Source organism: Lissotriton helveticus, chromosome 11, assembly GCF_964261635.1.
Source record: "Lissotriton helveticus chromosome 11, aLisHel1.1, whole genome shotgun sequence".
Classification (NCBI taxonomy): domain Eukaryota; kingdom Metazoa; phylum Chordata; class Amphibia; order Caudata; family Salamandridae; genus Lissotriton; species Lissotriton helveticus.
The window spans coordinates 946,276,742-946,302,478 of record NC_136072.1 but is presented as its reverse complement, the minus strand read 5'-3'; the positions used below and the strand labels follow the sequence as shown (position 1 = coordinate 946,302,478).

At 38.4% G+C, this 25,737-nt stretch overlaps 1 protein-coding gene across 1 annotated transcript in view; it reads right to left on the bottom strand.

The window, feature by feature from the left end:
* Positions 1–7,541: 7,541 nt before the first annotated feature.
* The window catches only part of MN1 (MN1 proto-oncogene, transcriptional regulator), a 64,730-nt gene continuing 46,534 nt past the window's right edge, over positions 7,542–25,737 (bottom strand). Inside the window, exon 2 of the mRNA XM_078667296.1 lies at positions 7,542–10,793. Within this exon, the coding sequence (XP_078523422.1) occupies positions 10,609–10,793 (185 nt within the window). The 3' untranslated portion in view covers positions 7,542–10,608. The remainder of the gene's footprint in view (positions 10,794–25,737) is intronic.

Sequence of the window (25,737 nt, the reverse complement as noted above, 5' to 3'; positions counted from 1 at the left end):
TCACCGGGCGCATTGTCATCCCGATATAGAGCAATCTGCAGGGGCACACCAAGATGTATATACATCTCGAGCTGTTACAATTGGTGTGTTTGTGAAAGGTCCAGGTGAAATCTCCTGGGAGTTCGATTGTTCTGCCTTGGATGGTTTGGGGGCATACCACACAGGAACCACATTTGTAGTGTCCAGTGACAGGGGGAAGATCCCAGAGGGTCCTGACTGGTCGAGTTTGTAATTTCTTAGGGCGAGTGTGGATCAATGTGTCCTTGAGGTTGGCAGTCCTTTTGAAAGCGAACCGTGGTCGTGCCAATTCCATCCCAGTGGAGTTCAAGATACCCCAATGTGTCATCACGGCTTTCTTGATAAATGATGAATGCCTGGTGTAGGAGGTGACACAGGTGATGATGTCATCTGGTTCTTTAGGGTGGACCTCTAGCAGGGCATCTCTATTGTTGTTCAATGCTCGTTTGTACGAATTCTTTAACAACCGGGTGGGATACCCTCTGTCCTGGAGTTTATGCTGTAGGGTCCGGGCCTCTTGTCTGAAGTCTTGGACAGAGCTACAATTCCTCCGAATTCTAAGGAATTGCCCAAAGGGTAAATTATCTCGCAGGGCTTTAGTATGGTGGCTTTGGTAGAGAAGCAAGCTATTTCTGTCAGTATCTTTCTTGTATAGCGTGGTGGTTATTGCTTCGGGTCCCAGATTGATGGTGAGATCGAGGAATGGTATGGACGTCTCCGAGATGGTTCCAGTAAATTTAAGGAAGGGGTCTTGTAAGTTAATCCAGTCACAAAAGGCTTCACAGCTGGGACGGTCCCCTTTCCAAAGAATCAAGATGTCGTCGATAAAGCGACGCCAGAGAGTTAAGTTCTCTCGGTAGGGGTTTTGCTCCGGAGGGTAGATGTACCTCTTCTCGAACGAAGCCATATAAATGCAGGCCAAGCTCGGCGCGAAGGTAGAACCCATCGAAGTCCCCCGCACTTGATGGTATAACTGGGATTCATACCTGAAGAAGTTCTCGGTCAGGGCGATGTGGGCCAGTTCCATAATGAATGTTATTGGTGTTGGGGATAACCATTCCTCTTCTCGCATCAGCGAATCCACTGCTTCCAGGGTTGCTTGTTGCGGGATATTAGTATAAAGTGCCTCCACATCGAGGGTAAGAAGCAAGTCAGTGTCCTCTCTGCCATCTATGTCTGCAATTAGACGGAGTACATCCCTGGTGTCTTGCAGGTAGGATGGTATCTGTTTGACGTAAGGTTGGAAGAACGCATCACAAAATTGTGACAGTGGTTCTAGTAGAGATCCAATTCCAGAGACAATGGGTCTCCCAGGGACAGGAGACGTGCCCTTGTGTATTTTCGGGAGAGTATAAAAGTAGGGGATAACAGGATCCGGAGTGATCAAGAAATCTGCTTCCTTTCTACTAATCCACTCGTTGGTCTCCCCCTCAATCACAAGGCCCATGATGGTAGTTGTCAATCTTTTAGTTGGGTCCTCAAGGAGAGGTCTGTAATGGTTGGTATTTGTCAATTGTCTTCTGCACTCACGATCATAGTCTTCGTAGTTCTGAATGACCGTGGCGCCCCCCTTGTCTGCTTGTTTAATGACGATCGACTCGTCTTGGCCTAGTGTTTTGACTGCTAGTCGTTCTATATTGGACAGATTGTGGAAGGTTTTCTTCGAAGGTATCTCACGCATGCTCCTCAGGACCGCCCGCTCAAAAGTCAGGACTTCGGGTGGTACCATCCCGTCAGTGGGAGTAAAGGTGGAGGGTTTTCTTAGACCTGTATCAAGATCCGGGAGCTCAGGTTGGTTTTCAAAGAATGCCCGAAGACGGATTTTCCTAAAAAATTGTTTCAGTTCGATCATCTCTTGGAATGGGTCTGGGGTCGGTGTGGGAACAAAGCCAAGACCTTTCTCTAGTACTCGTGTTTCGGTTGGTGTCAGGGTTCTCTTTGATAGATTGACAACTAAGCTCGTCTCCCCCTGGATGACATGCTCCTGGTCTCCATTGATGCTGGTGCTGGTATCTGGTCCTGCCACTGTACACCCTTTTGCCCTCCTCGCTTTCGCCCTCTTCCTCGGCAACGTCCGCAGTGGGAAGGGTAGGTGACTAGACGCCCTACGCCAGGAACTCCGAGGTAAGGCACATATGCTCCATTCTGCGCCCCCGCGTGCGCCTCTTTCTGAACGCCACGGCGGGACCAAGCTTTAAGCAGTTGAATGGGGAGACGCATTGACCGCCAATCGATAACATGGCGGGGATACTTCCTCCTAACAGGTGGTCTCCACCAAGTCCTGGCCCCACCCGGCCAGCTCGAGGAAGCCTCCGTAGTGTAACAAACGGGTAAGGTTGTTCTAAATTTTACCATCACTGTATTATTGCGGCTGGTGTTACGGTTTAATCCAAGGGTTAGTTACCCATACACTGACTCCATCTAGTGTTCTTTTCTGAAACTTCACAAAGACATGTTTGAAGTCTGTTTTTCTCCCCACAAATGTTGTCTCAATTTCCACTAGCTATCGCGCATGCTGATAGCACAGTAATAGCCCTTGATTTTCACAGGTTTTTTACTGCATGACAAACTTCCAACCAACTTTGTTGGATACCACTAAGCATGCGATCTTCCTTGAGCAAACCAAAGGCATGCTCACCCACTGTATATTATGACAGTCACAAAACGCGAATGTTTCCACGTTTGTCCATGATGTCTCTCTGGTCTCTCCTTAACAGTACACTTCTCTCTTCTCTCTCCCATTTAGTCCTGGGAAGGGTCCTGAGGAAAGGACTGCCATACGACACCTACCAGGTCGTATACTGGGCCCCCTGATCACGGGGGAGCCCTTGCAAATCATATGAGCACCCCTTGGTCCTGACGAATTGCTCTATAAGCAAGAAACATGTTGACCATCCACTCACCAAGGGTTGAATGAGGCTTACTACCTTGATAGTTCTGCCTCTATACCCCTTGTATTTTTAATAGAGCAGTGAGCCATATCATTAAAATCCCAATTTTTGGACTCCACTGACTCCTTTTATTTCACCCACGCTCACTTTTGCACACTCACATATTACCTCCTTGCATGGTCCCCTTACATCCACACACCCTTTGGCGAAGGAATAGAAGATCCCCGCCAAAGAGCAACAAGTATTGTTGCCCGACAGGCATTGCACTGCCAGCCTGGCGCAGGGGCAGGGTACCGATGATGACGCTGAACGATCACCGGGTGGGATTACAAGTGTAGTCCAACCGGCGACTTGTGTGAGGTACCCCAAAAATTCCAAGAGAGGGTTCACTACACTCACCTTTTTACTGTTTGACCCGACAAGAGAGAGACCAATGACAGTCCCTTAGCTGACTGCAACCGGGGAACTCTGTATTTCTTTTTGTTGATAAGACCAGATATTCCCTGGTCTTCATTTTGGTGCTCCCTTGTAAATAGGGGCAGCGTCAAAATCAATGGGTGTTGCAGTGGAACGCCCACCGCAACACCCATTGCTTTCCGCTTTCATGCTAAGTACAGTATGAAAGGGTGCCTTATTTACATGGCAGAGTTAAGCCACGTTAAGTAAATAAGGCGAAGCCCCTATCGCCACCACAACGTCGCTGAAAGTGATGTTGTGTTGGCAATAGGGGCTTGTAAATATGCCCCTTTGTTTCAAGTTTGCACACTTTGGAGGAAGGCCTCACAACCTTTTTAGGCATTCTGTGCTTGTGGAGTCAGTCTTGAGTCCACAGATCTGGCCCATTTAAAAAAAAAGTGTAAGTTCACTATGAAGTTAGTAAACTTTAAATCATGAACAATTAAAGAGAACCCAGCATGGGTCCACATATTTCATAGTTCATGAACCCTGTATAGACTCCATAAACCACAGTAGGGAATCAAACGTTGGTGCACAAGTGTCATAGTTCATAAACCCAAAACACATTTTGGGAATTTAAGGCAGAGGACCCAGATTTGGTCCACACATTTCATAGGTTGCAAAATAAGTAATGTTTTCCAAAAGTTCAGAGCATGGGTGCAGGGGCTGCTGCTGTCAGGGTTTGCAAACTCTGGAAGGTTTTCAAAGATTCAACAACATAAACCAATAGTTTTTTAAGTTTGAGGCGGGTATTTGTGTGTTCCTTCACATAGGCATTGGGGTCAGGGTGTGCCCACCCAGCCCAGTATGTGGCCTCTTAATTCTGAATGCAGAATGTTTGTCACAGATCCTGTAATGATAGCTACAAGATTATTTTTTCTCTTGCTGCCAGCCAATCAGGGTCTTCAGGTGCGCAGATATAGGTTTGGGGCCACTGACCTAAATTGTGCAATGGAAGATAAAGCTAATTCATTCAATAAGGGGGCTTTATTTGTTAAATGTAGGTCTGCACACTGTCCTCAAGCTCTGGCTCATGAACAGTAGATAGACAATTGGTCCTCATATCGGTAATATTTAATCCTTCAAGGCCCACTTAACACATTTTGCAATGCAAATTTCTTGAAAAATACGTAACAGATTTACACCAAAAGAAGCAAAGGCACTTCCCTAGTTTCATGCCTAGTTTGGTGAAAATCTGTTTTTTTCTGAAGCAGAGAAACATATTCCCAATGGAGTTCAATTGACCAACATTGCTTTTTTAATCTCTCACCCCCATTTTACCACTACTTGATGGATCTGCACAAACCTTGGCATCCCAATACTGAACCAGATGAACTTTGTTCTTCATAGACTCTAATGCGGCACGTGTCTCAGCATTGCTTTTAGTGTTCATATTGTAGTGTTTTTGCATGCTCAGCACAGTGTGCTCGGAATAAAAGACCCAGTTTGACCCATTTCTCTCTATTCTTCCTTTTTTGGGGTAAATCATGCTGTGGGAGTTTGTTTTTGTGGGTCTGTTTGTTACATGCGCTTTTGGCGTGATTTGCATTACTCAATACTCCATTTCATGTGTTATGGATTTCAGATAACAGTGCATTTTATGCCATTACTTTTATCTGAACTGTAGTCAGTGATCACTTTCTTGTGTCTGCATGGGCACACAAACATTTTGGTAATCATGGGGATTGGTTTCCATTTCTTTAGGTGGCGATAGAGTATTTGCTGACTCCTGACCTGTTTGTGCAGATCACATTTTTGCAACCAGATATCCATCTGCGAGACTTAGGGGCATATGTAGGTAGCCGTTTGCGATTCGCAAACGCCAAAATTGGGCGAATGTCGGCGTTTGTGAATCGCAAATGGCGTTTTGATATGTATGTGCATATTAGCAAAATAAGGAATCGCAAAAATTGCGATTCCTTATTTTGCTCAAGCATTTAAGGAATCGCAATTTTGTGATTCCGTAAATGCTATGTAGGAGTCAATTAAAAAATGCGATTCAGGGTTAAGGAATCGCAAAATACCACCTACTCCAAGTAGATGGTATTTTGCGAATTCCTTTAAAAATGCATTTTTTTTAAAAATTCAAAGTGCCATGTGGTGCACAGACATGCCCTTAGAGCATGTATGTGCGTCACATTTACTTACAGGCACATTCCAGGGGTGCAACAGGTATCCTTTGGACACCCTGGCACCCTTGGAATTGCGATTCTCAAATTGAGATTTTCTCATAGAAAATCGCAATTTGAGAATGTATCCCCCTTCATTCCTATGGGCCTCTTGGCCCATAGGAATGAATGGGACACTCATTCCTTAATTGCGATTCGCAATTTGCTAATCGCAATTAAGGAATATTAGGTCATCGCAAAAAAATTGCGAATTATTACCTACATTCCATTTTGCGATTCTCAAATAGCGATTCCTTAAAAATCGCTATTTCAGAATCGCAAAATGGAGATTACCTACATATGCCCCCTAGTGTCACTATTTTGGTGATTTTGCCTTTGTTTGCCTGGCTTAATAACTGTAATGTTAAAACAATAAATGAATACAAAACCTTAAAATTCACATTCCAGTGTGCACATGTTTGTGGAGCTGCAGTAGCGTTTACTGAATGTCATAGATAGTTCTATCCAGATATCTCATTCGACATGTGAACATATCACTGATATTAGCTTTGTGTGTAGCAATGTATGCAGCCATCCATTTTTCTAGTTTCTGCTTTAATATTTTTTTTGTATTTTCTCCTGGAAAATTACATATTTACACTTAATATGTATCTGTTAAATAAAAAGGAAAATGTGTCAATTGTGGCCAGAACTATGTATAATGCAATTCATGCAATGGGTTTACTGGTATTCAAACCAAACTCCCTCTTTCTCTATAGAGCTGATAGGCACAATATAACTAGGTGGAAATTAACGGTGAAATGAAGGCTCACTGGACATCACACTTTCATTCCCTGATGGCTCTGACCAATGTCTAGAGTTTATAAGTTGAGATAGTGTAAGTCCACACAAAAGGCTTAGGAGCAACTAACAAATCAAGGATCTGAACATTTAGGAAACAATGATAGGTGAGACACTCCTCTTCTATTTCACTCTATTTTTTAGTTTTTCTGTTTTGAAAAATAAAACTGAGGGAAACTACAAATGATAGAGAGGTATCCATTGACCTTACATTTCAGTTTTCCTTAAAATCACTGTTTCTCAATATGTAAGAGATTTGAGTGCATTCAAGCAGGTATTATTAATGTATAAGTTAACCACCATTGACCACCTACTAGGCACACCTGTAAGATCAAAATTACCAACTATAATCCGGATCCAAACTCCCGGTAGTTAGAAATAAAAGGTGAACCTGTTCCTTACGATCAGTGTTTCACAATATGAAAGAGATTTGAGTGCATTTAAGCAGATTTTACTAATGTATTAGTAAACAACCATAGACCGCCAAACAGGCACTACTGTAGGATCATAATCACCAACTAAAATCTGGATACAAACCCCCTGTAGTAAGAAATGAATGACAAATCTGATGTTGTGGTTCGGTTGCAATGGCAAAAATATTTTTTTATGAACTAATGTTTTAGACACATACAGACAATTTGGTAGCAGCAGAGAACTTCACAGTCCATCGAGCCTAGACTTCAATAGAAGGGAAGCAATTGTGAGGAGATGAGAAGTAAAACAGTGTTGTGAAAATATATATTAAAAAGAAAATACATCAGTATGACAGTGTGGCTGTAGATCTTCTTTTCGTGATATTAAGTACCTTTTAAAGAATAAAATATGTGAAATGCCAATTGTTAAACATCTGTGGAGTATCTAATGCTTGTTTAAGGGTGCATAAGTTGTAAGATGTTGACAGGCATCATTTAAAAAAAGAAGAAATCCTCAGTCAATATAATTTATGACAGCTACTTAAGCGGGTGGTGGGGTCATTAGTTTGTTCTACATATGAATATATATTGAAAATGTATTTTACATCACGATACGTTATGAAACAAATACCTGAATGAATTTTGAGCCAGTTGTTTTCTCATATTTTGTAATCAATAATATAATATGACATCCAGCTTTAGATGTATGCATTCACTGAAGAATTGCCTTAACAGAACTATTATACTGACTGGAACTTTACATAAAATATGCAATAGTCTTTCATGTACAAAAGTCACCATTAACATCATATTTATTGTTATTTAGTTGCTCAGTAAAACATATACAGATATATACATTATGCATGAATACAGAAGACTGCACTTTACATATTTAAAAAAGAAAAAATAACACTCAGTTTTATGAGTTGTCACAGTCTTCCAACCAAGCATTTAAGAAAAAATATCGAGAGTAAAAAATGAAAAGAAAGATTACAGGGTTGCCGAACACACAGTAGGCTGAACTTTCCATATTCTACATGTGCAAGAACAACTTTAGAAGACTTTGCTTTGCAGTACTGGTTACCAGTGTTTTTAGATTTATGTATTTAAAACGTACATTTTAATTTATTGTTTTTGTGAAACATGATGCACATATCGTTTTTCGTTTTCTTAGTTTTGTCTAAACATGACAGTGTTTTAAACATTAATACCCTTGAGAAAGTGCATGTTATCGACATTTCCCAGGCTGAAAGGGATCCATTTTTTCTGACTCCCAAAATAAAATGTAAAACGCCATTTTCAGAGGCAGAACTCAATTTTGAGCTCCTAGGGATTTTTTTTTAAATAAAATGACTATCACAGCTTTAGCATTATTACAATATTTATAAATAATTGATTTTGTGTAAAATGTGTAAAATGACTACTATGACTATCAATTGAAGAGACAAAATTTCTTTGTATGTGTATGCTCTTGTGTTGCCATGGAAACAACGAACCTGCTTGATAAGCAGTATCCCTGCTCTCAGTATTTTGATAAAGGATGGCCTCATGCACATATCTTTGCAGAAATGACTTTCATTTGTGACCCCTAAATAGCACATGTCAGTGGGTAAAATGGTTCGCTATAGCATGTTGAAAACACGCAACTACCAATGCATTAAGCTTTCATTGTGTTCCTTTAACAAGTTCACCAAGGTGCTTTTGAGATTTTCATTTGAATTGAAGGAGATTCCAATACTATGTCAATTACAACTATTTATCTGACTAAAAGTGAGAAAATGGTTTCCCTTGATGCAGACACACCTTATAAAGTAAAATATATTCTGCTAGGTTATCAGTGCTGCTGATACTGGTACAGGGTCAGACTCCAGGCAGTCACTATTGGTCATCAATCCGAATATGGGGTATTAGGATTCTAATAAAATGCAATTGATTAAGGCAACAATTCTGCATCCTAAATTGTGGTACATATCTGTTTAATTTTCTCCCTGAAGCGAAAATTACAACATTTACACCAGTTGAAGGCCAGTTTTATCTGTTAATATGAAAGTATCGTTTTTACGATGTTCTTTAAAACCATGTCTATTCTTGTTATACAGAATATGGTGGCACACTAAGTCAGTACTCTTGGTTGGTTTGGGAAATGATAATAGGCATTATTGAATACAAATCCTAGTCTTTAAAAGATCTTGTTTTGCTGCATTTTGTTTTACTCCACAATCAGATATTTGAAGGAGTTTTGGGGACCATACCCTGTTCATTACATTAATTATCGTGCTTTAAACATTTTATTTTCAGAAAATGAAGAGTAGATTATTAAAAGCCTGCTTTTTCTTTTTGCCAAGAGTTAGAGACATCCAATTTCAAATATATGTAAAATTAAAAATGCAAAAGGAACAAATTCCAAAGAATTACTTTTTTAAGGTGCCAATGAAAGTATACAGTTGGGGGAAAAGAGTGTGAACCTTTAAAGATTAGGTCCTTGTATTTGTAAATCACCTGCTATATCATGGCCTGAGCAGGTTATTTGCACACAAAAAACAGATATGCATGTCTTGCTGTAATCTATTTTGATGCAACATTTAACCAGAACACTCTTATACAACCTTTAGGTTTATTTACTGTCTTTGAAAAAATATACCTTTGGCAAAGTTACTACTGTGGATCCCATGGACTTCATATTATCTGACGGTAATTTAATAATATATTTATATATATGTATATACTAGTATATTTTTATCACTGGCCTTCAAAAGAATAATGCTGATATCCAAAGCACAACTAAAGGATTTCGAAATTAAAAAAACTTGAATTGACCTATCAATCAATTTATGTGGACAAAAAGCATGTACTGTAGAAATGGAACGTGATTTATGGGGATCATTTTGGATCCAGGAATTAGTGCAAAACCTGTACACAAATTTTATTTCTGTCTGTTCTTCCACCAATGCTTCCTTGGAGACGATTGCAAATTGTACTCCCATGTTTTTACAGGAAACTACTACTGCCATCTATCTGGTGGGTTTTTCCCCGTGCAAACCACTGCACTGGAGTCATTACATGTGCAGAATCTATATTTCTGGGTATCATGTCACCAGTACTGTATCGCCGTAGAATTTATAATGCGGACATTAAACTAGAAAAACTAGAAAAGAAAGGACAATGTGTTTTCTCCAAAGAATATGCGGACATATTTGGACCAAACCCAGCATTAGCAATGAGGGAGTTGCTGATTGTTTTCTTTTTCATACATATCTTGCTATTTCATCAAAGAAATAAATTAAGGTGGATTAGGTCTAGAAAGTAACATTTTAGAGCTTTTGGCCAACTCATCTACTAAAAAGATCTGAAGGCTGCAATATCATTCAAAGAAAACAAAGAATTTTGTTTTTGTTTTCGAGGCAAAGAAATACATCTGCAAGCTAAATTCAGCATACAGTGCTAATTGTCTGCCTGGTGTAGGGCTTAGTGAGTTCTTCCGGATTGGCATGTTATTGGGTACCAAGCAAAGAAAAAAAATATTGTTGTCTTATTATGCCAAACACTGTTTGGACATAAATTATGATGTTAAAAGTTAAAACCCTCTTCCATCACAATCAAAAATAGAATGCCAGGCTTACAGAATAACAGCAAAGTGTGTTCTCTATCAGGTAAAAATAAGTGTTGGCTAACTGTAACAGATTTAACACTGGTAACATACTGTGGAAGAAGATTAAGTGAATGAGGTTTGTCATAAATTAACCCTTTCCAGTCCATTTGCCAATGAGCAGTTACCAATCTAAAAAATAGTCCTCCTAACATTAACGGCCCTTTAGAGAGTTTGTTTCTTATATGAAAAATACATGAAAATATGGGTTTTCTTCAAGTAAGAGCAGCCACAAAAGTTCCAAATCTGTTGGAGATGTCCGAATGCAGAGATCTCCATGTTGGCACTGGCGTCCGGCCCTTTGATTCGCTGATGTCATCCGTGCAGTGGAGGGAGAGGCACTGCAAATGGCTGCCGGCCTGGGCTGCTGCCGAGGTCTTGCTTTGAGGGAGCTCATGAGCTGAGAAGAAAAAAATTGAAATGTCACTGCAAATCCTGTTGGGTATGCCTTGTAAAGAAAACAATATACTAAGTGAAAACGGTTTAAAATAAGGTATTGATTTGTAGAACCTAGGAACCAAGACAGATATTAAAAAGCACTGACTAAGTAAATAAACATTAGCCATGACTACACATATCAATTGTTCACAAGGATTTCAAACTGGTTACAATGAAAGGACGAACTGGCTGTGAAAGAGGAAGGAGCAGTAATAATTAACCAATTTAGAATTCAAGGTAACCTTTCTACTTCTGCTTTCATGTCAATTGCCTTGAAAATAAACTTTGGAATAAACATTGGGAAGATATAGCAATTTACTAGCAGATTTGGCTCATTCTACAATATGTTTTCTACTGTTCACAATAACTGGCTTTGACCTGGTGCAATCTGTTCATATAGTGTCTCACGTATGATTTATAAACCTGAAGCATATCCGGAGAGTAGGACACGCGCCAATTCCACTCAGCCTTCAATGTCTGGAGTCTCTCTGCCTCAAATGGATAGAAAGCTACCAGTTGACTAGTTTGGTTAAAGAAATACGATTATTAGAATGTTTGTAGTGCATGTTCGAATATGGTGTTTAGGCAGTTGTTAAGTCCCAGTGAGAGCCCCTTCTGATTAGTAGTTTGCTGAGTAGGAGCCCAGAGTTTTTTTAGACTTTGACTAGTTTCTCTATGTTAATTTTGAACCAAAAATGCCATTTGGAGGGGCTACAGATCAACACATGAACTTGGGTTTTATTTGTGTTGTAAAATTGGATCAGGGCATGATCTACCGTAACGATTGGTGTACTGGATGTAACTTCAGTGAGGTTGTCTAAGGAGAAAATAAGGTTGATAATGTGCTCCTTTTGATGAATGGCCTTCCGTACCTCTTCTTAAAGCCTCAAATCGAAGATGAAATTACAACTACAGCTAGGAGGGTTATTGTGTGATAAATTAAAGTTCACAATCACATTTATGAAGTTGATGGAGACACAGCCAATGACTTCTGCCACTTTTTCCCAAAAAGAGACCAGAATGGGAAGAGGTCAGTGGACAAGCAAAATGCATACATTACTGGTTGCTGATAATGTCAAATGGACAGCCAATATTTCTTCCAATCAACAACTAATTTTCAGGACAATGACCACATTCAAGGCCATCCTGAATACTATTGCTAGTCCGCCTCTTACATGCTGGTATCAATCAAGATGTTACAAGCTGAACCCTGTAAGTAGAGCCTCCACTATATCTGGTCTAGATATCTCCTGCAACCAGGTCTCCGTCATACAGAGCACATCAAGTTGAGTGTCTTTCAACAAAACATTGTTTCAGCTTTGTGTTTCAGAAGTGATCTTACATTCAATAAAGCTACTTTAATGTGGCCCCCCTGCATGCCTGTGTCTTGATTATCTTTGCAGATGTCAGATTAGATGTAGCAATGTTATTTTCACTGATCTTATTCCAGAGATTCGATCAGAGATTGGAACACTCATATCTTAAGTTGTAGAGTGTGATGTTGTTTTAAGTGGTAGTCAGACAAAATATCGAAATTAAAATATCGATATACAATAATATCGATGTTTTAATATCGATGGTATAGTATATCGATGTGCCATAATATCGACAGACAGAATATCGAGATTAAGGTATGTATGTTAGTAATATCGAAATTTTGTTGTTTAGTGTTATGTATTTTATTTTGTTGTTTATATGTTTGCTAAATATGTTTAGAAATGTATGTTTGAAAATTAGTAATTTTGTTAACATTTTGCGTTTTAGTATTAGAGCGGGTTGTGGGTTTATAGGGGAATAGGGTGGGAAGTAATTTAATAATAATTAATTAATTAATATATGTTTGTAAATATTTTTAATTAATAATTAATTGGTAATTAATTAATATTAATTAGTTAAATAATTAATATACGTTTGTACATATTTTTAATTAATAATAATTGGTAATTAATTAATATTAATTAGTTAATTAATTAATATAAGTTTGTACATATTTTTAATTAATAATTAATTGGTAATTAATTGATATTAATTAGTTAATTTATTAATATAATTTTGTACATATTTTTAATTAATAATTAATTGGTAATTAAATAATGTAAATTAATTTTGGATAAAGGAGTATTTTTAGGGTTCAGGGTCAGTTTTCAGTTCTTGGGTAAAGGGGTATTTTTGGGGTTCAGGGTCAGTTTTCAGTTTTTGGGTAAATGGGTATTTTTAGGGTTCAGGGTCAGTTTTCAGTTTTTGGGTAAAGGGGTATTTTTAGGGTTCAGGGTCAGTTTTCAGTTTTTGGGTAAAGGGGTATTTTTAGGGTTCAGGGTCAGTTTTCAGTTTTTGGTAAAGGGGTATTTTTAGGGTTCAGGGTCAGTTTTCAGTTTTTGGGTAAAGGGGTATTTTTAGGGTTCAGGGTCAGTTTTCAGTTCTTGGGTAAAGGGGTATTTTTAGGGTTCAGGGTCAGTTTTCAGTTTTTGGGTAAAGGGGTATTTTTAGGGTTCAGGGTCAGTTTTGAGTTTTGGGGTACAGGGGTATTTTTAGGGTTCAGGGTCAGTTTTGGGTTTTTGGGGTACAGGCGTACAGGGTAAAAATAAAATAAATTTAAATTTAATTTAAATCAATTAAATGAAATTTAAAAAAATAAAAAAATAAAATTACATTAAATTATTACGTTTTTAATTTATTTTAAATGTATATGTATTACTTTTAATTTTTTAATTATGTTTTAATGTTTTTATTTAATATTTGTTAAATTATATGTATTTTAACATTATTTTTACATTATTATTAATACATTTAAAAAAACGATATTTTTATTTTCGATATTTTTGTACTACGATATTAAATTTTCGATATTTTTGTACTTACCTTTATGAAGATATGACTCCGATATTTTTGATTTCGATATTTTTGTGTCGATATTTTTGTATGTCGATATTCTGTCTGTCGATATTATGTCATACAACCCTTTTAAGTATACCAGCAATGTTACCAGCTGGACCGTTCAACTTGTTAAGACGGGCTTCCATTGGCATGCCACAGCACAACCACATTGCAGCTGCCTCTAAATATGTCTAATGGTCTAATACACTAGACTGCAATGGTCTTGTTCAAAGTCTCCCTCCAAGATGGCACAATGAAACAAATAGAAAAAATACTACCAGAGTGCTAACAACTTTAAAGTCCTTAGAAAATGTGGTGGTCAGTAACAACATGTTAACCCAAGAGCAAATAAAAAGAGTAGGTTATCCCAGCAGATGATAGGAGTAATGCATTTAAAAAAGGTGTTTCTGAGTCCTTATAACAGTGTGTCCTAATAATAATTTGTGAGCAAATTGTCAGATACACAAGTACAGATAAGGACAGTCTTTTGAGAGTTTTACACAGTCACGATTGGCTCAACAGAAAACAAATAGCAAAATTAATAATCCTGCATCGCCACTGGAAATCTGCTTCTAAATATGTGTCTGCACACATTAGACAAGTAGTTTCAGAATGAAGAAACTTAAATAAACCAGGCCCACCGGCCATGAGAATACCTTTGGGTTGTGATTCCAAAACAAACCACAATAACGGGTTTGCTACTTATATGCAGCAGTTATGTCATGATTGCTATTCTTGTCATTAACCATCACCTCAAGACTAAGAAGGCAATCAGTAGCAGTAGCAAGACCTACATTTTCAAATAATTTACATAGAGTGAGCTCCGGCTCCACCCAGAGGATTATTTCAAACTCTCCTTGTGCTAATGGTTGCTTGATGTATCATTCCACTACCCACAGTGGGCTTTGTGCTTGCATTGTAATCCATGAGAGACTGTTTTACATTTCAAAAGTACACTGATTAATCACATATTATATTCTTTATCTCATAGATGCGTTGTATACAGAAAATAAAATGTAAAATAAGTGTTCTCTTTTTTCAGGGCAGCAGGCTTGTTTTCATGTTTTAGCCAGGTCACTAAATGCAAGCCAAACCTATTGACTACAAACTGGCTAAGGGATGATGAGGAGAATTGCAGTGTGAAACGTGGTAGAAATGAGTGGGGTAAGTAATTTGATCTGAGACTCATCCTGACGATGAAGGGACATGAGAAGTAGAATAGTTTTAGAGTATTCATCACTGTTTACGAACATGAGGACAGGTGAGCTTAATGTCATCAAAATGTGATGAGATCTTTCACTTAATTTGATTAGATTGTGAATGGACTGGTGAAAGAAAGTAAAATTCTATTTGAATAATTTGAAATGTTGGCAATGAAGTGTGGTAAGTGGATTGCACCAAGAATTCAAATATGTATAAGGTGAATGTAGTGAACGTTAGTAACCATGACTTTTTAGGTTTGGCGTTAACCAAGAGCTTTTGATTATTTATAAATATATATTCTTATAATACAAACTTACAGGGGCTTTTAGTCACTCCTCTTCATTTATTGGTCCGCTGCAGTGTCAATCACATTTTGCTTTCGCCTATCACAGATTAAAATATGGGGTACAGTCTCAGTCCACTTCAGCCATTGGCTTAACTGATTGTGAGTTCAATAGCAAACCCAAAAGATCAGCACCCAAAGCAAGACCTATTGGCTTTGCAACTGCTTGTTCTATTTGTATTCATACTGCACTATAGACATGACAAATGGCATAACAGTGTCAACATTAAAATCCCTTTCAAACATACTGTGCCGGAATCACAAGATTGTTGTCCAAGAGTGATTGGTAACTATTAATTACCTCCCAGGGTTTCAGTCAGATGAACATAAATACACAATGTCCTCTTTTGAGCTTCTGAAATTCAATTTCAGCATGATATTCAATTTATTTATGTCCATTTGTAGAGTGCATGGTCACACCTACTGGTGTGTCCCCAAGCTAATTTTGTGTTCAAAAGACATACACTGTTTTCCTGGCTTAAAAGAACATCTGAAGCGTATCGAAAACAGAACTTGATTTTAGTATTATCTGGTTTAGGGTCAGACACAATTTGGCTCTCTCACCCTCCACTAAGTTTAATGCTGAGAAAAATAGTGAGTAAAACAGGAATGTCCAGCCTAGGTTTAAGAAGGGATGGACTCAAGATAGATTTTAATATAACCACTGACTACGTAAATTAGTTCTGTCTATAATCATTGTATACCAATGTAACTCAAAATGATATCCTGAAAAACATTCATGCATCCTGTCACTTATGGATCTATGTTGGACAACCCTCATTCAGAAGGTAAATTTTTTAAAGGTATTCTGATCTCAAGAGCCTTCAGAGAGTGTTGACTCACATGGAGATTATCTTATTCAATGTGTATTAGAAAATCTCTTATGATATCTAGAGTGAATACTGGAATTTAAGTGTATTTTATATGCAGATTACCAAGTAGAACACCATTAAGGATTAATTTGTTAAGGCCACATAATTTAAGTGAATTAAGACAGTTTGGACAAAGGTAATTATATAATTCAGAATTCACTAGAATGTGCCAATTCCCCTTTTTAACTATTCCAGATATTCCTAATTCATAAAACAAGTATAAGATATGTAAAAAATGCATTTTGCACACAGTAAATTCTGTATAATCATTTTCTTTGTCTAAATTCCCTGTGCACTCGGAATTTCTCTCTATTCTTAAATCTATACACTTTAACCAACATGATCTTTGTTTAATGTGCAGTGTTTGTAATAACCAAATATTGAAATCTATGTAATTAGTAATAGGCATATATTATCCAATTCACTATTATACAGATACAAAGAAATAAAACAAAGTAAAGGTTCTTGAAACAGAAGCCTTCAACTATGAAAAATGCATGTGAAATCCAAAAATGCAAGTGCTAAGACCTAAAAGTTTATGCATCGCCCATAAGGCAATCTATGGTCAAGCACCTGCTTACATTAAAGAACGCCTTGGAGTTTATAAACCCACACGATCATTAAGGTCCTCAAACACTCAACTGCTGTCTTGTCCCCGCTATAAATTAGCAACGAAGGGTGGCAGATCTTTGTCAGTGGTGGTTCCACAGTTTTGGAATAAACTTCCAGAGTCTCTTCGTAAGGAATCAAATCTGTTGCATTTGAGGAAATCTCTAAAAACACTCCTGTTTAGGGAAGCCCTAAGCACCGCTTAGTGCCACGGCCTCACGTATCTTTTTTATTCGGCCAGTATAGCTTTCTTCTGTCAAAAGCGCCTAGAGACCTGACGGTGATTTGGCGCTATATAAGCTGTAGATAACAATAACAAAGCCAAGTTTGTATCACTATCTTGCCCACCTATCTTCAACAACAGACTTAAATCTTGGCTCACTGAACGTGTAGGTTGATGGTCTTAAAAATACACCAAATTATCACTTGAATACAGTTCATCATTTTTCAGCACAGAACATCTTTTAATTTTGGTTTGCGTTGTTATTATGTGAAGGTTTGTGTACCCAGCAGCAGAGAAAACTTGGTAGGCAGTGTTTTCATGAGTCATATTCTGGTTATGCAAATCTATGAGCCTTACCAATTTATTGTTAAATGATAGCACCTTAGCTGGTATGACCAACAAAGCTAGTGAAGAGGTCAGTTTTTATGGCGAAGACATCATGTCCTGATTGCAAATGATTGCCTCCCATTTTCACCCATCATTCTTCGATTTTATCATGATGGTAATGCTCACTCAAATGCGACTTCAAGATCACATTAGCAAAATAAAAAAGTTTCGATGCTATTCAAAACATGCCTTAAATAAAAGAGTAGCACAAATTGATTGAAAACCTCAAGAACTCTGGAATATGGGTCTTTTCCGCATTCTCTTTATTTATTCAGGCTTGTTCATCCATACCATGTGCCTGTTTTTTTAACGCTTTGGTAACCCCTATGTTCAACTTAGCAGAGCAGAACATTTTATTTATTTGGGCAAAATCAGGATTCATGGCATTTTACAATTTAAAGCAGCATTCATGAACATAGAAATTCCTCAGTTTGGTGGCTTATTTCTCAGTGTTTCTGCAATCCGTTCATAGTAATCTGACAAAGGAAGTACAAGGCAATGCTTACATAGCTCCATACAGAAACTGTAGCATTACATTTTAACATAGAGGTCACAGGAAAAAAAACTGAAGTTTTTCTGTCATCTCATATAGTTCCACAACTTGCTGTGTTAGCACAGGGGTTCAAATCTTTTGCTTGCTTAAAATTAGAGCATTTGAAAAATAAATGTTACTAGGTTGATTGAAAAAAGATAAGCATTCTGAGCTTGATTAGAGTGTTTGCCAATAGGAATTTGTTTTAATTTGCATTGTACCCCAAACAAAATCTAAACATACACATTCATCTAACCTGAACAGACCTTTCGGGTCTCGAGACATGGTAGAATGAACACTTGCAGAGGATCGGCGCATGAAAGAAGTGTGCATGGACGATAGGCTGGAGGAGGATTGTACCACCTGGGGGGGAACTCTTACAAAAATTGACAACGCTGGGGAACAATTCACTGTTTGCTAACTCATCCGACACCCTTGATGGGAGGGGACCATCAGACGGCGGGAAAATGCACCCCTGAATAGTGCCCCTAGATAGGCGTACCAAGGGGATAAGCAAATATAGTGCTTACCAGGAGAGGGATTTGGTTGTTGTGCAGTGTGCCCCAGGGGAGTACGAACTACATATATGATGTAGGAATCAGCTGAAAGGGAATGGGTAAAGAGGCTAGAGCTTTACAAATTGTGATACAGTAGACATTCTTATGCATATCCAGCTGTATTGTTGTGTTTTTAGACTTAAAATGGAGTAAATAAAACATTTAAAAAAGCACACACCTAAGAAGGGATTCAGGGTCCCACATTAAATTTGGGAGTTATTCTAACTTTTGAAAGTAAATAGTAACATTAATATTCCAGAAACTATAATGTTTTATTTAAAAACATAAAAATGCAATTTTCATACATATTTTGTATGCAGTTAAAGATGTGAGCTGAAAGCATTTTTCTCACTCATTTATATTTTGCACAGTGTTGCCCCTGTATTGCTCATTTAAACTTCCTTTTGTGGTAAATTTTTCTATGTGTATAACTTTCCTCTGTCAATGTGTATCCTTGTGTATACTTGTTGGATTTGTAGAGTGTGGTGATACATGTGTATGTCTTTGTCAGCATTCAGGTTTCTCTCTCTCGCATTCTCTTGTTCCTCTCTATGGTGGTTAGCGTGCTCACTCCTGCCTACCTCTCTCTCTTATAGCCGCGGCTCATGCTGTTGCTTTTTAAAAATTTCTTCATAACACCTTCTTTGTGTTTGCCTCTCTCACACACCACCATACTGTAAAGCTCTCTTTTGTTAAGCTGCCTATCTCATTTGGTCTGTGTCTCTCGCTTCGATTGAGCATTGCTTTCCCTGTTCTTAACTGAGAGCAGGGAATGTGGGTACAGGCATGTGCATAAACCTCAGTCAAACCGTTACTGTGCTGGAGAAATCTGAAAGGACATAACAATCTTTCCACTACAGTAACCATAAAGTATGTAGGTGGCAACAGAAGAGCAGAGGACTGGGTAGGTGCTAACCTTGGGAGGCCTGGTCCACTGGTCTCTGAGTTGCTTTAATGTCTTTTACTTCTTCTCGGCCCTTGCCTCCCAGATAACAAATCCATTACATCAGCAAAGACAGCCAATTGTCAAACTAAGTCGATGTTACCATTTGTTCTCAATTACTTCACCAATGCAACACAGAGACAGAAGGGCCCTTAAATGCCACATTTGTTTTCCCTGTGTTTGTGAAATGGGCTAGGAAGGCAACCTATATGTAGCCGTCTATTTTTTAGATCTGCCTGAATCCACTAGAAGTTTCAGAGGTATATCGCTGATTCTCCGAGTCAAAGACCTCACCCTCATTTCCATCACCATCAATCGGTTTATCCTGAAGAGAAGAACCAAACAGAGAAACATCCTTCTTACCTTTAATTTCTGCTTAAAATTGCATGCCAGGCATTTTAATGATCTTTTGTGACAGCAGGGCAACATTCTTACCGATGCCAGACTGATGTGCTGCCATCATGCAAGCTGCACAAAAATAACTGGGATCCTTGCTTCTAACCCTGTGGGAGAGGTCACACTAATTTTGGGACTTTCTCTATTAACTTGTTTTTCTTCATAAAAGGCTCATCTTTGCTCATAGCTTTCCTGGCAGGAAAAAAAATTAAAGTAAGTTAAAAGCTAAATAGCAATTGAAAAATATATATGAAAAATATATATGTTGACTTAAAAAATGCAACTTTATGAGGAAATCTAGGATGTTTCTGTCGTGTTGCACCTCCAAAGCCACCTTCAAGGGATGGACCAATTGGGTGACATACCTGAGGGGAGCTGACATCACGGCCCTACGAAACACACAATGGAAAAACGCCAACAGGGGGATGTAGGCAACATTGGACAAATTCCTAGCACCCTACGGGCCCCCATGAAAAGCGCTAGACAGAGACAACCAGGGGCCTACCGTAGGAACCTCGAGAGCAGGACTTCTCCCCCCATCCCCATATTAAATCTTTACTCTCCCCCCATCTCACTTCCCACGTCAGAGTAGACAACTAGATAAGGGGACCGATAAGACACGTGACCCGTATCACCCTGTCTAGGCTGAGGGTTACCCCTAACACAAACGCCAATGAGTATATGTTCTATGTTATATGTTGCACGGCAGGGAGGCAGGGACGCTCGGGCGTATATGCCCCATGGGTTAGCGTTACAGCCAACAACTAAACCATGTACGCTGGGACACCTGATTAACAAAAGCGTTGAGCATTTCATGTTTTTTATCATATGTTGTAAATGTGAAATATACCTATAAAAATATATATATTTTTTTTAAATGCAGCTTTATATAGGAGGGGATCCTGAATATCTATTGATTGGGAAATAACACGAACTAAGGCGCATGTTCAAAAACTGATAAAGTAAATTGTACTACACTAAGAAAATGCAACAAATAATGCCTACCACATCAGATGGTCTGACTCAAAACATGTTCCTCAAAAGGGAATGCTGTAAAAAATCTTTACACTCAATGCTAAATTATTCATATAGAAATCACTGAAAACATTTTAAACTCATGAACGTACTTGAATAAAATTAACACTCTAACAAAGCTATGCATCTACCAAATATTTTTCTATTGACCTATTTACTGAAACTGATCTGAGTACATATTTGTTTTCAGAACTGATTATAGGATGTGTTCCAATAAGCCAGTTCAAAAGCAGTGTACATGTTTTTATTTTCATTACTCAGCTTTGGGATTATTTACCAACTAAATTTTTTTTAAAGTTCACAAATCCATGATATGTAATGTTGTGTTGATTTGTATAGTGCTCTCTTATCTCGAAAGGGTATCCAGGTGACTGGGCAGGTGTGCGATCCCCAAGCTGCTTATATGAAGAGCCAGGTCTTCAGCTTCTTGTGAAACACAAGACATAAGTTGAAGGCTCTAATATGTTGAGGGAAGTTGTTCCATGTCTTGGGTGCGATGCTGGAAAAAGTGGAACCTCCATTTTTGCTTTTGCAGATGCGGGGAGTGTGTGTGAGTAAGACAGGGTGCAGGAATCTTGTGAGTTGGTGATAGTGTATGTGGCTGTTCAGGTATTCTGGTCCTGTGTTGTGTAAGACTTTGTATGTGTGCGTGAGAAGTTTCAATAAATTGTGCTTGTGAATGGGGAGCCAGCAAAGTTATCTGAGGTGCAGTGTGATGTGTGGGCAGCATGATGGGTTGAGTATGAGTTTTGCGCGGGGTTCTAGATAGTGTGGATTCTGCGTAAGAGTTGTTTCGAGATTCTTACATAGAGTGTTGCCGTAGTCCAGCCTGCTGGTGATAAGTGCTTGTGTGACAGTCTGTCTGGTTTTCTGAGACAACCATTTGAAGATCTTTTGCAGCATGCATAGGATGTGGAAGCAGGAGGTGCATACTGCGTTGACTTGAGCCGAGATTTTGAGCTTGTTGTCTAGGATGTTCCCTAGATTTCTTGAGTAGTCTGTGGGTGTGGGTGTTGGTCCTAGGTTTTGGTTCTTTTCTCCTATAGTTTATTCTGCCAAAATAGGTTTTTACAATACCTTGAATTCTGACGACCGTTTTAATTTAATGTGTGTACTTGACTTGCAAACTTATGGCCAATTAGATTTCTTAACGCTTTCAAAGAAAACAATTCAGTACATTTTTAATGCAATTCGGTCAAAATTAAATGCACTGACATAACTAAAAATCTAGTACAATGGCAAGCAGCATTTTTTTTTATGTAACTATGACTTGATATGCAGGCAAAGGTCACTCACACCTAAGCGGCACTATGATCCACAGTTCCTGAGATGGTTGGAGGTATACATACTATACTATGAAAGTGAATATGATCCGAGGAAATGCGGGACGTAAACAATTACACTGTTAGTTCCATTGCCTCCACCATCTCATCAGATCCAGCTACTGAACTATCCTTTCTAAGGACTGAAGATTTTCTATTTTCCAACTTTCCCATAGTAGAGGTGTACTACTTTGGTGCAAATAGCAAAATAACATGAGGGCTCTCTCTGTAGTTTGACATCTTATTCTGTCACCAGCACCTGGTTTGCACTGTGACTTCCTTCCTGCCACCAAATCCTATGGTAGGGGAATGTCACCAAACTGCGCTTTCCAATTCTAATTTACAAAGACATGTTTGACCTGATTTTGTGCATCACATTTTACATCCAGTCTCACAGACTTTGCACTGATGTACTCCAACACTTACTAGAGAGCATGCAATTTAAATAGCTCCACAATTCTCACCATAGAAATAATCCATAAATGAAGTTTAATCTAACAGTCATTATCTGACACAGTGGCGTGCATCTATTGAGGAGTGACTTTACCAATAAACCATGATGAATGTCCTACTCAGAAACAAAACGAAAGTGAAAACAATGATTTTTCAATATTATGTTTTCTCCCTGACTGTCACACAAGAGACGTTCATTGGGATTTGGACGCCTTCATAAGATGCAGTACATTTGCTGGCTTGGCTCCAAGCTTTTAATTAATGAGTATAGGTGCTTGTAGTTTAGTGCTGTCTGCACAACATTATGGGAACAGTATGTGCACGTGAGTGGGTGCATGCGTGCGTGAGAGAGAGAGGAATACTACTCTCCATGTGTAATTTAGAGCAGAGGAGAGTGGGGCACTGCCTGGTAAGAGCATGGTTAGAAGCGGTGTTCACGGCTGCATTTCATCTTCCTTGTAAGATCAGAATGACAAACAGGAGGTGAAGATCTCCGGAAATGCTATTTGCCTCAGGGCTTGTCCCTTACACTTCTGCAAAGGCTCTGACAGAGCATCAGCCACTGCTCATGGCTGCCCATCCCATGTACCTTACACAGCGCTGGCCCAGTGTGAGGCAGCCCGCCCTTGATAACTACCCAAGCGTGAATTTCTCCCATGGATACTGATCAGGTCAAACATGTGTGGGTTGACTGAGAAAAAAAATCTCCTTTTCCAGCATAAGAAATTGTTCGTTTTTTCAGTAGCATCCTAAAAAGAAAATATAATTTCCTTTCATAATGTTTGAGTATGGGCCAACAGTTACAGGTAAGAATAAATGGGAGTTGCAAGCTTTTGTGAGGCAGCAAACTTAAATATAGAGTACCCAAGAAATCCCCTAGGACAAGATATTTTGTGAACAAATCTTTCACATGACAGTATGACATATTGGTTTAGGCAGACTTTCTGTTCTAACACTCACCAAAATCAAAGCTTGTGTGTCTGAGGTAATGCCAACTAACACATAAAATGCATATGTAAAGATGGAAATACATATTTTGTTAAACAAACTCTCTTACCTATGTTAATATGGTGTTCCATTGTCTTTTTGTTTTTAAGACAACTAATATTTAAAATTCTTGATTTGGGAGCACAATATTCAAAGGTCCTTTCATTTCGTCTTTAATGTTATTAATGTGAGCACATGCACACCTAATATCAGAACATCTACTCTACCATTATGCACCGCTTTCTCTTCCAAATATTTTCCAGTTGCAATCAATTGAATTGTAATACATTTGTGTCAGAATAAAGGCCTAACGAATGCCGCTAGACTTTAGGCAGAAAGAATTGTCATAAAAGCAAAAAATAAATGCAAATGTCTTAATACTCCTCCGTAAAAGAGTTTCTGTTTGCATTAATCTATAGCTTCTTCTTAAAGTTATTGCATTTATTGTGTTCAATTCATTGAAACCGCTCACATTACTAAACACTTTATTGCGAAAACATCTTGACACTGGATAAAAGCTGTGAAGTCATCACTTCTCAGGATCTATTACTGTCAAAAGAACTACGATGTCTATATCCCAACAAGTTCACAGAGCCGTGTTATAAAAGCAGGCGCACGGGCTGCTGCAGCACAAGAGAATAACAGAAGAGCATGTGTGTCAGCCACAAAACTTCTAAGTGTGCATTCACAAACATTTGGCAGGCACATTCCCACCCTAAATACAACCAAGTAATTATTTATGTCAATAGAAGTAAGAAGCCCCAATCCAGCGTGGGAATTGGGTGACAACAACCCCAAAATTAGTGAGGATGTAAAGGAAATAGGTTTCCCCATTGGAGCACAAAAAATTACCAAGTTCAAATTCAACTCACCGTAAAATTTGCACCGGCAAAAGTGTTTGCTCATGCAATTACTTGTAGGAATTTACAAGATTTGCCGGTTCTCTAGACACCTAGAAATCTTTGAGAATGACACGATAGTAAAAAAAGAAGGCAAATTATAGACATAACCGTTTGAGTCCACATTTTTTAATTTTCAGCCCTTATCTTTGCCAATCACACTGCTGAATCTTCATACCGCGAGTAATCATGCTAGTACATGGGCAGAATAACAGTTTCCCTTTTACTAGTGTTAGTTCCAACCTCAAATCAATCTTTTGTTATACTTTTTACATTTTTGTGGCATAAAATCCAGTCTACGCGCCAAAAAGGAAATCATCTGTCTTTGCCTAAAACATGAGTTGACCAAAACCCCACCTCTTGTAAAAGCTCTCAATGTGCAAGTAAGCATAAGGAGTGAGAGGACTTTGCTTTTAATCCTACCATGTGGGGGGGACACATTCAAGTAAAGCCATGTCACTCTGATTCAAATGTTTTTTTCACTCAGACCCTCTTTGATTTCAAGATACTACTTCCAATATCAGGATAATGTTAGTACAAAATTTACATATAGACCACCCATTAAAATATACCACTGGAACATGAAACATGCAAAATCCACCCACAGAGGATTTTCGCACATGGATCAGATTCACCATGGTTTTCGCAAAACTGTTCTAACTCACAAAATTACACAGAATGAAATCGTTTCCCAATTTCAGGAACATTTCATAGATTAAAGGAGCATTCCATTGCGTTTCTATTGTTTGTGAACCACACAAATCACCACAAAATGAGAAATATTTCTGAAATATTATCTTTTGTGTCATGGCTTTGGATCTCCCTTCCCCTTTGTTTTGTGGAACATGGAAGTGTAATGTAATTGCACAGACTGCAGCTGTTTAGGTACCTCCTTCAGTGAAACAAACATCCCTTTGCAATTGTTTGTCTGTTTCCTGATTACAGCATTGCAGATCACCCACTGATTTTCACTAAGGTTGATGTTCATATCTTGCCTTGGTTATTAATGTTATTAGCTCACCTTCATGTGAATGTGTAACCATGTTGTCCTTAACAATGGAAGTTCAATGAAGCATAATAATAATGTACCTGACGATAGCCTATTTTGGTATCTATTAGGTTTGGAATCTATGTTGTGTTCAGCAAATCAAACTATTGGTAATTCCCTAATGATCTCATTAAACCACTTTTTGGATGGTGCATAACTCCACTAAAAGTAATTTATTTTCTACACCCTATGTTCAAAATTTTTATCAGGCACAATGCAGTGG